Source organism: Candida orthopsilosis (genome assembly GCF_000315875.1).
Source record: "Candida orthopsilosis Co 90-125, chromosome 7 draft sequence".
NCBI classification, from domain to species: domain Eukaryota; kingdom Fungi; phylum Ascomycota; class Pichiomycetes; order Serinales; family Debaryomycetaceae; genus Lodderomyces; species Lodderomyces orthopsilosis.
This window is the reverse complement of record NC_018301.1, coordinates 432,258-444,415: the sequence shown is the minus strand read 5'-3', so window position 1 is coordinate 444,415 and position 12,158 is coordinate 432,258. Positions and strand designations below refer to the sequence as shown.

The 12,158-nt window shown below is 37.1% G+C and overlaps 5 protein-coding genes and 1 pseudogene across 5 annotated transcripts, besides 1 other annotated feature; 3 read left to right on the top strand and 3 right to left on the bottom strand. All coding sequences in view use genetic code 12, as the record gives it.

Moving 5' to 3' along the window:
• Window positions 1-98: 98 nt before the first annotated feature.
• CORT_0G02220 (hypothetical protein) lies at window positions 99-2,495 on the bottom strand (the record flags this gene model as incomplete). Its single annotated transcript, XM_003870979.1, has 1 exon — window positions 99-2,495. One exon carries the CDS (start codon window positions 2,493-2,495, stop codon window positions 99-101), a length of 2,397 nt encoding a protein of 798 aa, XP_003871028.1.
• Window positions 2,496-4,833: 2,338 nt separating this feature from the next.
• Window positions 4,834-5,187, top strand: CORT_0G02210 (hypothetical protein; the record flags this gene model as incomplete). The annotated part of the gene is made up of 1 exon (XM_003870978.1): window positions 4,834-5,187. One exon carries the CDS (start codon window positions 4,834-4,836, stop codon window positions 5,185-5,187), a length of 354 nt encoding a protein of 117 aa, XP_003871027.1.
• A 482-nt stretch (window positions 5,188-5,669) lies between these two features.
• On the bottom strand, window positions 5,670-6,593 carry CORT_0G02200 (hypothetical protein; the record flags this gene model as incomplete). The annotated part of the gene is made up of 1 exon (XM_003870977.1): window positions 5,670-6,593. The coding sequence occupies one exon, from the start codon at window positions 6,591-6,593 to the stop codon at window positions 5,670-5,672; it is 924 nt and encodes a 307-aa protein (XP_003871026.1).
• Window positions 6,594-8,649: 2,056 nt separating this feature from the next.
• On the top strand, window positions 8,650-9,846 carry CORT_0G02190 (Ebp7 NADPH oxidoreductase; the record flags this gene model as incomplete). Its single annotated transcript, XM_003870976.1, has 1 exon — window positions 8,650-9,846. The coding sequence occupies one exon, from the start codon at window positions 8,650-8,652 to the stop codon at window positions 9,844-9,846; it is 1,197 nt and encodes a 398-aa protein (XP_003871025.1).
• A 261-nt stretch (window positions 9,847-10,107) lies between these two features.
• CORT_0G02180 (hypothetical protein) lies at window positions 10,108-10,647 on the top strand (the record flags this gene model as incomplete). The annotated part of the gene is made up of 1 exon (XM_003870975.1): window positions 10,108-10,647. One exon carries the CDS (start codon window positions 10,108-10,110, stop codon window positions 10,645-10,647), a length of 540 nt encoding a protein of 179 aa, XP_003871024.1.
• Window positions 10,648-10,887: 240 nt separating this feature from the next.
• CORT_0G02170 lies at window positions 10,888-11,997 on the bottom strand (annotated as a pseudogene).
• Window positions 10,888-11,997: a sequence feature.
• Window positions 11,998-12,158: the final 161 nt, after the last annotated feature.

Sequence of the window (12,158 nt, the reverse complement as noted above, 5' to 3'; positions counted from 1 at the left end):
TACACACACATACACACACACACACACACACACACACACACACACACATCCACTAAAAAACCATTCTCTCTTATGCATCATATAAAAGTTTCGCTGCGCTAGTCACAATTTTGATTTGAAACTTTTTGGCGGGTTGACGATGCGTGCTCATTCGATTGTCCATTTCCTACATGCATCTGACTTGTAGCTGACATTGTTGCCTGTTCAAGGTTTGGCTTTGCACCTGCGTTGAACATACTCTGAGCTCCAAAGAGATACGGATTTGGGTGGTACCCATAATAATAGGGCACGATTGGCTGATATGTGTAGTACTGCATACCGCCTCCTGGGTTTGCATGAGCAGCAGATCCCAAAATTTTATTTGACGGTGGAGGGAAATCAAGGGGCAAAGAAGAATTTGGGATAACCATGGGTGGCACTGGTGGTAAAGGAAAGGCTTTGTGACTAGCGTTTGACTTTTGAATAGCAAAAGAGGATTGAATAATCATGGGGTTGAAATTGTCCACATGGACGAGCTTGTTATTGGTCATTAAAATGGCCCTGATTGCCATTTTAAATGTTTCGTAAAATATGAAACCGATACGACCAGCTTTATGTTCTTCACCATCAATTGAATCTTCATCTTGATAAAAGTGTGGTTTGATGATTTTTGCCGATTTGATTAAACCAAATTGCTTCCAAAACGATTCCCAAGTAATGTCATCATTGTTGAAAACCACCGAGAAATTGTTTACATACAAATTTGTCTCTTGATAATTCACATTTCTAATGAATGAATTGATAGTATATATGGGACTAGGGTAGTTTATTCCAATGGGCAGTTGCTTGGTATTCAATAAACTTGGATTAAATGATAGATAGTACTGGCTAGCTTGTGAAAACAAGTAGTGGTTATGTTTATGCTGTGCAATAGTGACAGACAACTTACGATTCATTACCACTGGTGTTGAATCTCGTCCATTGGCATCATTGGTAAATTCTACATTATTATCATCATCTTCACTGCCATCACCGCTACTTGAAGACCCATCAAGGCTAAAGCCACCTTCGTCATAATCTTCTTCCATTAATGGTGGTAAATTTTTCATATCCAAAGCCATGACTTCATCCCACAGCAAATCATTCAAATAATACAATACACGAAAGGTATTTTCAGTAAAATTACCCGTGGATTTGAATCTAATGTATCCAAAATCAAGAGGATGCAATTGTGACAAAGTTTCATCTTTATCAATAATTGGAATATAAATTGATTCAATTTGATTCCCAAACATTCTAATCTTGTTCAAAAATTGTTCACACTTGTCCTTGGTGAATTCAGAAGGTAAAAAGTTGATCAAGTTTTCCAAAATAATTAAACAAAAGTTGTCATTGGAGTTCCTGGATAAATTTGCACTAGGGTAATGGTATCTTGGTGATAGGGATGTCGATGAGGTTGATGATGATGTTGACATGGAATTTGCGCTAATGGATGCACTACTGCCGCGACGCGGAACAAAACTATGGGATAAACCCGTTGCTGAAGCAAAAGACAACCTTTCTCGCTTGTTGATATATCTGTTTAGAAATAATGGGATATTGGGGTTATCATTGAAAATGTTTGGAGTTCGTTTGCTTAGTTTTTCGATCAAAATATCGACATCCAAATAATTTGCAAACTTGACAATGGCAAATGCTGTTGAGCTTGGACTGTAATTAGGTGATCCATTACTTGAATGATTGTTGCTTTGTGTTGATGAGTCATTGTTGAATAATCTGATATCTTGCAATGATTTGAAGTAGCAGTTGTCATTCAAAAATTGATACAACTTGTGATACTCTTTCAACCTGTCATTTGAAGTTGGATCGGGTGATACGCCGGACAACGAGTTGTTCTCAAACACCAAGTCGCTTGACAAATTCTTGATGAAAAGCATCCCTGGGTGGGAGACAAATTTTGAATAATCCAATTCAAATTCAATATTTCTATCATAAAGGCGATATATCAAGTCCTCCAAATTTGATTTTGACTTGAATCCAATGGACAAAGTTTTATGTGGATGTGGTTGCTGGTGCTCATGCTCATGCTCATGCTCTTCTTCATTTATTGATAACTTTGATAACTGCGAAATGATACGCTCAATTTCAGCCTTGGATCTTGGATTCCTCACATGAATTTTCAAGCCCACGGGAAAATTACAGAACCCAGTATTGTCAGATTCAGGGTCGGTAAATATATGTTCATTGATGCAGTTGATCAAGTCCTGTTGTGGCTGTTGTTGAGAGCTAGTGCTGCTATTTCCATCCTCCAGTGGCTCCGATAAATATTCTTGTTTGTAGTTCCCAGAAGGGTTGTTTATCTTATGAAGAAGGCTTTGTCTCTTGAAGTACCCATTCCGCTCCTCATTGGGGTTAATGCTGAATGTCTGTGAGGGTGTTTTAGGCATTGCATTGCTCGGTTGGGTGTATCCGTTAAAGCTGGAACTTTTGAAATATGATGTTGAAGCCATTCCCATGACAAGTGGTGCACGTTGCTAAAGATAATATGTATCTAGTTCCAGCTATTGTGGTTGCAGAAAAGGGCGGGTGATACTCACTTGCTAAACTATGATGTGTTTGCTTTCAAATAAGGAATGGGGATATCGCTTCTTATGGCTTTTGTTCCACTAATGGTATCGTCGCTAATTTATGGGAAACAAGTTTGCAGTAGAAAACTGAAATTGAATTGGAATCCAGATAGTTCTTCTTTTAAAATAAAAAAAAAAATTTCAAAAATAAAGCAAATTGGAAGGGTATATCAATGAGATTTTATTGAACAAATGCAGCAGGGGCTAATTTTTACGAGTGAGGGGTGGAATGGCTTTCTTTCTTAATTTTCGCTTATTCGTCTTTTAATTTATCACACAAAAACAATCAACGCAAACAGAAAGGTGAAAATCAAAAAAAAAATAAACTCTCCACACAACAAAGTCAAAAAGGCTCGGTTTATTTGTCAAAAATTCAAATGTGGATTCAAGAAAATATAATATTGATGGAAGAATGATGAATGTCCCCTCCTTATATTATCTGCTTATATTATGTAAGATCGAAGTGTGGAGGAGATTATTCGGCTACTTGCGTTAGTGTATGCTTTTTGAAAAATTTAACTTGTTGATAAGTGCTTGGATTGAAAAGCGACTTGTATATATGGCTCCTATTTGATTGGGGGTATTTCATAGCTCTTCAAGAAACCGATCAGCACTTATGAGTTAATTTTTGCTTAGGCTATTAAGTGGGTACTCTTTAGCCTGGTGCAACGAGAAGAGCTTGATATTTGGTAAGTGACTTGTGCGATAGGTTATTCGTTGATTCGTGGGGGGGGACCAATTCTTTGAATAGCGGAATTTGGGGTCTGAAGAAATACAAATAATAAAAGGGAAACTCCTTCCTCAAACTATTGTTATTGTGACACTCTTTCGTGCCTGGGAAATAATAATCGGAGGTAATATATAATCAAAGATGATGTTTGGTCCGCTATTTGTCACCCAAGCCTTTTTATTGATTTTTAAAACACAAGGGTTTCGTTGAGGCCCTTTTTGATAAAGAAAAGTTAGTCAAATTCCAAAATTTGAATTGACTGATTTAGGCAATGATAAGGCTCTTTGTGAATGGAGGTATTCCAAGTTTAGATCGATACTTTACTTCCTCGACTATATGGTAAAACTAAGAAACACAAACAGTTAAAATTGAACAAGATAATAATCTTCTGGGGCTCTTTAATTGCAAGATCTATTCCGAATTATTTTTCTTAAAGTTCCAAATTTGTTTGGTTTGAGGAGATTATAATAATTAATTATTCTTCAGTGGATTGTTAAGATCTTTTGTTTAAGATTGTAATTTGTTTCGGTTTTACTTGTCTTGAATTTCTTCTTCTTCCGTTGACTTGAATAATTAAAGCGTATTCCTCTTTCTTGATACACACAATGTATTTTATCTGCTTTTTCAAGAGAAAAGAAAGATAGAAGTGACTTTAACTAGCTTTAAGTTAAACATTAGAACCATTTTTTCACCTTTGCTATGAAGGATCGGGGCGATTCTTGTCTTGGTTAGGTGCAAACTGCTATTTGGACTATAGTTTCCTATAAAAGCAAAAGCATCTGCGTTGCAGTTTCCCCAATTCGGTTCTAGTTTCGTAAAACCACAAAGAGTATCGCACACAAAAACAAAAGTGACTAAGTATGTATGTATGTATATATATGCTTGCACAATTAAATCACGCAAGGTTTAAAAAAATAATGATAAAGGTAGAGAAAGACAATAGAAAACTGAGTTGTTATTCTATATGCCAATTTTGGTTGAGAAACAGTTGGTTCGCTCTTTCAATCTCGTACCATTTTATTTTATACTTTTTTAACTTTGTAGTTATGTTTTAATTCTTTATGGGAAGAAATTTAACACACTGTTTAATATGTCATAACGATACTTAATATTAAATCTAGTTTGGTGCTCCTCCGTATGGGCCGCTGCATGCTCTTTGACAACTTCAGTTTTTGATCTTCTAATTGCAGCCTACTACAGTTGTAGAACGGTAGCGTTCGTTTATAAATTTTTCCATGCTACTCTAAACTTTACATTTTTGGCTCAAAGCTTATGTATTTACTCCTCGTTATAATTTAGCAGACAACAATGCCTTCCATTTATTACCAATGAGATGTAACATCAAAATAGTTTGTGGTTTCCACTGCCGTAGGTAAAAACTACTGATACACGTGACTCGTGGAAAATCCTTTTTTTTTATCGCGGGTTTATCAAAAACGTCAATTGAATAAATAGGTGGAAGTCAAAAGCATTACCATAAGATTGTCCCATAATATCATGTCACATCACATTATAGAGGAGAAGACCATTGGTGATACACAATATATAGTAGTGATAACATACAATCAAAGCTACCATAAACGGGCCCCCATTACAATATACATTAACCAACAGCAAAATCAATTGATGGGTGATTACGTCTACACAATACAAGATTCATCTACCTTTATCAACAGCACTGAGGAAAGTGACCAGTTGAAGCTGTTGAACCAACAATTAGTTGCGAAATACAACGTGCCTATCTATTTGAATATAAACACTACAAGCCGGTTTTCCAATGTGGAAATGTTCCAAACCATTACGCAATTGATCAGCGCGGAACAGCAATATAGCGAAAAAGTCAAAGCCTAAGGGCGAAATGTGGGATGGTTGTAGGCCAATTCTGACAACTATTTGGGGACGGAATTTTACCATACTCATTTTGGATCAACATGTCGGTGTGTTGTGATTTAGTAAATCTTGTACATTGAATGAAATTCATATGTTTCGGTATCCAGCCGGTTTTCCTTATTGCCTTGTTAATTGCATCCCTAGAGCACTCGTTTGGGGTTTTAGCACGCCAGCCAACCGCATCATACTTGTTAGTTTCTAACCAGCTATGTGAATGTCGCCAAATTAGAAATTCATGTATCCAAGGAACAGATCTCTCTGTCGACCAAAACACAGTGTGTGTACATAGGGAACTGAATTATCTCATAAAAAGGAACTGCTAGAACAATAAACAAAACTTAATAAATAAATAAACTAATAAATAAATAAACTAATAAATAAATACTCATTTAAAACACTCTTTTATACACTCTTTCTATCCTACTTGTGCTCTATTTTATCATCTAGGCACTATATTGATGACAATCACCTCTGAACAAACTTTTGATGATCTGCTTATTGACTATTGTATCACCAACAATCATCTCCACATGCTCAGGAAACACTCGACCGTACCAGATGAAGTCATGGCTAGTTGAGCATTCTTTGGGGTAATACAACACATTGCCTGCAAATGCATGGCCTCCAACATGTGTGACTTCACCAAGGTATGCACCATCATCCATAGATTTTGCCGTCAATACATCATTGAATTTATCCACTAAAATGGGACCTAGTATGCCACATCTAATATCTCGTTTAGCATGACCGCAAATCACAATCAAGTCCTTATTTAAATGCCATTCTTGGAAATTTGCATCATTGATTTTAATTTTCGATATAAGTTTGGTTGACGAGTCTAGCGTTCTAGCAAATGGATTGAAGATCTCGATTTCTTCTTCATTTTCACTTTTCAAGTATTTGCTCACAAATTGGGCAGTATGGGCAATATTGAATTTTACAATCTTCATCTCAGGATAAATAAATACTAATTGATCACCCGCGTGATGATTAACTCCATATTGGCGTAATATCTCATCATTATTACGTAGCACAATACTCGAAATCAGTGTCCTTAACCTCAATGGAACTTTGAAACGTAGCTTATGAACCTCGTGTGCCAAAGTCCCCAGCCAATTCTCAATTCTGGACTCAAAATCCTCAATTCTATTATGTTTGGTTGTAAGTACCATAACGTGTTTACTTGGAACTGCTGCACTCTTGTCGAGATCTTGCTCAAAATTGATTTGTTTATCATGTGGAAAGTGTTGTTGACAAAATGCACAGTCTTGTTGAATTGAGATTTTGGGATTGATTAATTTCCAACTGATTCGAGAAGAAAATGTATCTGTACTATGAAATCTCTTCAAAATTAGTCGAATCATCATAGCTGGAATAGAAAAGAATATATGCGGGGGTATGTTGTCATCTGCAAAATGTACTAGCTGCCAATAATAGTTATTAGAAGATCAAATCCATTGAAAAGAGAAAGAAAAATGTGGAAATTTTCGGAGAAATGTTAATGTTACCGGATCGAATATCCGAACTTACTTTAAAGCTCTAATTCAAACTACCAACAGTTTCAGTATGGGATGATGATGGTGTCTCGTGTATACGGTGTAAGAGGAAATGAGATACTTCGTCCAGACTACGAATTGCGACATATAACGACAGCTTGTAAAACTTTTATTAAACAGTTAATGAACCATCAGGTGCCAATACTCATAGTTCCCATCAAATACCAAAGCACCCGTCTGGACACAAGCTGCTAAATTGTTACCTCTCATGAGAGCTTTAAAATCGCTCTCGACAAGAACATCTGTTCGCCTTGCTATCCACGATGCAACCGGGCCACTTCACACCAGGCATTATTATACATAAGTTTTGGTGAGTCGCACATCACCAGGACATAAATTTACATACGCACGGGTGATCTGATTCGACCAGATCTATGTTTTGCATTATACATTCAAAACACATCGATACAATGAAAGGAGAGTTAGGGCAGTGGCATAATCTATATACATGCGTCCTTATTTGGCAATGTCAATACCTAAACATGACAGCTTGATCGACTCTCAAATTGAAGTAATCAAGTTATCTTTGATTGTTCTCAAAAAAGAATCGTAGCCTCTAACGTATTACTCACATTGTATTAGTATCACCTCAAGAAGATAGAAAATCAGTCCCAGGTTACGCATATACATAAACGGAAGCCTAGTCACTTGGGGGACCAAAAAACAAACAATATAGTAGAAAAGGAAATTAAAAGAATAAAATATAAAATGGATTTTGTTGTTTGGTTCTTAAAATACAATACGAACGAACCTGTCTTGAACATTCATGCACAACTTTTCTTTACTTCTTGTGTTAATTTAAAGTGAATAATTAAAATACCAAAAAGGGGATTAGAAAGTAGCCTCTAACGAGACAAATATCTCATCTATTGACTAAATTCCCCCATGAACTGGCCGTATTCGTCTTAATTGACTCTCACCGTACAAAGTATCGTATACTGTATAATCCTACAATACAAAAAAAAGGGTTCCTGGTTGGTATCTGTTGGTACCTGGATTTTCGAAGCTATAACTTACTTTCCCACATATAAATTACGCTACAATAGTATAAAGTCCTTTTCTTCTTTGTGATTGTCATTAACACCGTCTTTGTATATCGGGGACTTTCTGTCCTGTCTCAGGCTATTCCAAACAGCAGTTTGGGTGCAAAATGCGAAGCATATGACAAATGGCGCACCACCGTTTGAAACCACTCAATTAGTAGAAAACCAATATAGCATCCCACTGATAGAAGCTAGAAGAACCACAGGTACCCTAAAAAGCCCAAAACATATGTTTTGGGCCTTGTGGGACGGCAAAGCTACCTCAATATTTTAAGAGGACGCGGAGTTAACTCTTCAGTAGTCACGTGAGCCATCTATATAGCTTCACAATAGAGACAGTGAGTAATAAATATGTAGTTCCCAAACTCTCATTTGTTTTACTTTTTTTGGTTGAGCAGAAGTGGCTCTAGACTATGAACACTTTAGCTTTTCAACACTGGCACAAAGGGCAACCCCTTGTTAAGTTGATTTCTCATCTTCCCTAGTAAATGTTATCTTCATTTGTCATCTCATTACTAACTGGAGATTATATATCCCTTATAGGAAATTATTAAATCCGTTATGTTCGGTGAAAAACTTTTTTTTCGATAATAGCGAACCGACTTTTGTCAAACAATGTTTTTTTTCCTTTGATTACGTGAAATTTTAGCCACACTTTTGAAGCCTGTATACCCAAGAGAGCTAATTGAATATTACAAATCAACCATAATAAACCAACTATGAAGACCAACATTGACACAATATAAATAGACCTCGAGTATCTCGTCTCAATTGGAATCAATATCTTCTTCAACCCAATCAATCAAGAACAAACACAAGTGATAATGACAAAAGCAGCTATTCAATCGTCAAATTTATTCAAACCAATTAAAGTTGGAAATACAGTGGTTCAACACAGGATTGCCCATTTACCAACCACTAGAAATAGAGCACATCCGGGTGATCACATTCCAACAGATTTGGAGAAAAAGTATTACACTGATAGAGCCAAGTCGGGTGCATTATTAATCACCGAAGCCACAATTGTTACTCCGAAACTAGGTTGGTACCCCAATGTTCCAGGTATTTGGGATGAGAAGCAAGCCTTGGGATGGAAAGAAGTTGTTGATTCAGTTCATGCAGTAGGTGGTAAAATTGCTGTTCAATTGTGGGGATTGGGTAGAGTTGCTAGTGGTGCTTTATTGAAGACAAAAGGTTACGATTTTGTTGGGGTTAGTGACGTATACGAACATGAAAAGTCAGAAAAGGAAGCCATTGAGGCTGGTAATCCACTTCGCCCCTTGACAACAGAAGAAGTTGAAGAATTGATTCAAAAAGATTACCCAAATGCTGTCAAATTGGCCCTTGACGTTGCTGGATTTGACTTTGTTGAGTTACACTTTGCCAATGGATACATTGCTAGTCAGTTCTTAAATCCAAAGATCAATACCAGGACTGACAAGTACGGAGGCCCAATTGAAAATAGAGCCAGGTTCATTTTGGAAACATTTGACAATATTTTCAAAGTGGCAGATGCACAAAGAGTAGGTGTTAGATTTTCACCAGCGAATGTATTTCAGGAACCTGGCATCAATCCTTCAAGTAAAGAGGACTACACCTACATCCTCAAAGAATTACAAAAACGGGCCGATGAAGGACATGAATTGGCATTTATTGATTTAGTTGATGGAGTTTACGATGCCGATGATGTCCAATCACCAGCAAATGTCAACTACTTTTATGATTTATGGAAGGGGGTAATTTTGAAAGGAGGAAACTATACCGAAGATAAAAACGATGGATGGAAAAAAATTCTTCAAGATGCCGACGCTAATGATCGTACATTAGTTGGTTTCGGCAGACATTTTATCGCTAATCCAGATCTTCCACAAAGAATCAAACACGGCCAAGATTTGAATGACTATGATAGATCTACCTTTTATACCACGTTCGATTATGGGTATAATACTTACCCTGAATATGGTGAAACCAGAGAAGCTGATCCTGATTCCAAGGTTGTTCCAAAGCCATTAGTTCATTAAAAAGAACCTTCGGTAAGAACTTCGAGTTTTATAGAGATTATACTTTCCTATAATTGCGAGCTTGACTTTCTTTATCTTTATCCTTTTATTTTTGCACCCAAAAATGCATATCCAATTGCATTATCTTGCAGGGTGCGATGCTACACCATATTAACGAAAGATTGTAGGAAATGGAGATATATATATATATTATGCTATTCAGCTTTCACATTTGCAACCGATTTGTAAATACATTTTTAACATCAAGTCTTCAAATTAACAATGGGTCTCGTTTTATCTATACCATTTGTTTTACTCGCAAGATTGAGCAATTCAGATGATGACGAAAATGAGGGTGCAACCAGAAGTGATACATCCTTCATCTTTAGCTCCAGAAGTGGAGCAGCAACGTCAAATTATGGTACAGGCCCCAGCAAGTCTTTGCTTTTGGAGACTAATTCAACTGCATTGAAGAATGGCACATTGACAGATTCGCCACTAAACGAGCTGGAAAGCCTTGCAAGTGTAGTAGTTCCAATAATATTGGTATCGATTGGTTTGATCTGTTTGTATCTTGTTTATATTCGCATTTTCGAAAGCTCCCCCAAGAAACTGTCTCAACAGCAACAATATCTCGTTGATAGGAACAGGGTTCAAACTTCCGGTTACAATTATGAAGAAGCCACTTTCATTGAAGCAAGTACCTTGCCACCCCCAGAAAAAGCATATTTAAAAATGGAGGATGTTGAAACACTTGTTGGAGAAGAGGAATTTGAATATGATGTGGTCGATGATCTTGAGTCTGTAAAGACCAAATATTAAAAGGGATTTGTTTATAGGGTATTGACATTGCCAAATACACGTGGTGCATTTAATGAAGTGGTAAATACTCTCTATTTGTAAAGGCATGATTGCTTTTCACGGCTAAAAAGAAAATGGGAGAAGTTGGAGATGTGTGGATTGTTTGAAGAAGGCTTGATAGAACTTCCATCATTAATACTATAAGTAATATTTTATTAGTCGAACGTGTTACGAAGACAAACTAAACAACTCATAAGTTAATCAGAACCAAAAATCAACAATGTTGCTCTCATCAGTGTGCTTCACTGGAGCTACACCAAGTTTTCCTGTGTCATAATTGTGAGCTAGGTAAATATGCTTAATAAGCGGAATTCCCACATTCTGGGTTGCACCGTGGTGTCCTGTCTTTTCAATCCGAGTGTTGCATTTGGTCTTATCCGAATTCCAGTAGAAAGCATCTGAATAAGGTACATCAATTTTAACTCCTTGTCCAAGGTCGAAAGTAAAAGACTTATCCCCATTCAAAGCTATACCGCAGGAGATCTTTCCATTCTTATCACTGACCTCTTTGAATATTTGCTCAACGATAGGTGGATCTAAAATCAAACCAGCACTACCCGTATCCAATGCCAGTTCGTTTGGAAAATTCAAAACTGTGCCATTTGCTGTTGTTATGGATTTACCTTGAAAGAAATAGTCAGTGTCATAGAATGCCAATTCTCCTTCGTATTTGGCCTTGTCAACTCCACCCACGAGGAAGGTACCGGTCTTATCATCTGGACCCAAGTACAACGAAAACCCAGCATGGTCCACCAAACCCGCATTCTTAGCAGCAACTACGTAACTTGCGTTAGGATTAGACTGGTATCTAACACCAAACCAACCCATCTCAAAAGAAGTGGAGTTAGCCACGTCAAATTCAAACTGAGGAATTTCATCACCATTGTCAAAAAAGATATTGTCGTGGACTGTGTATCCCTTTACTGAGGTTTCACCGCTTCCGTAATATGAAACGTATGGAACACTCAGGTTGTGAAAAGTGTTTGACTAATCTGGGTGGAAAACAGTACCCGCAGGGCATGTTGCAGTTACAAGACATTTTGCCCCCGGACCAGGAACGTTTAATCTCAGACTACCAGTGTCGATCATAACGGTAACTGACTCTTTACTGGAACCAATTTTTAAATCAGCAGTGTATCTGACCTCGGTGTCATCAAAATCAATCAGATCATCCCTCTTGTCAAACCTGGGAACTTTAGCAGCCTGAAGTTGGTGAACAAAGTACTTGTCGTGTCTCTTTTCGATAGGAGTAGCAGTGATCATAGCAGCTAGTAAAGCCACCAACATTGATGTTTTTAGTAAGGCAACCATTGTAGATGGGAATTTTGTTGTTTGGAAATTGTAAAATTCATGAGACGAAACCAGCAGAAGCCACCCTATTTATACCTCAGAAATTCTCTTGTCGTTAGGTCAAGGTTTGGACAATTATCAGCAGGAATACAATCAACTCAACTTTGTGCTGCTGAGTGGCA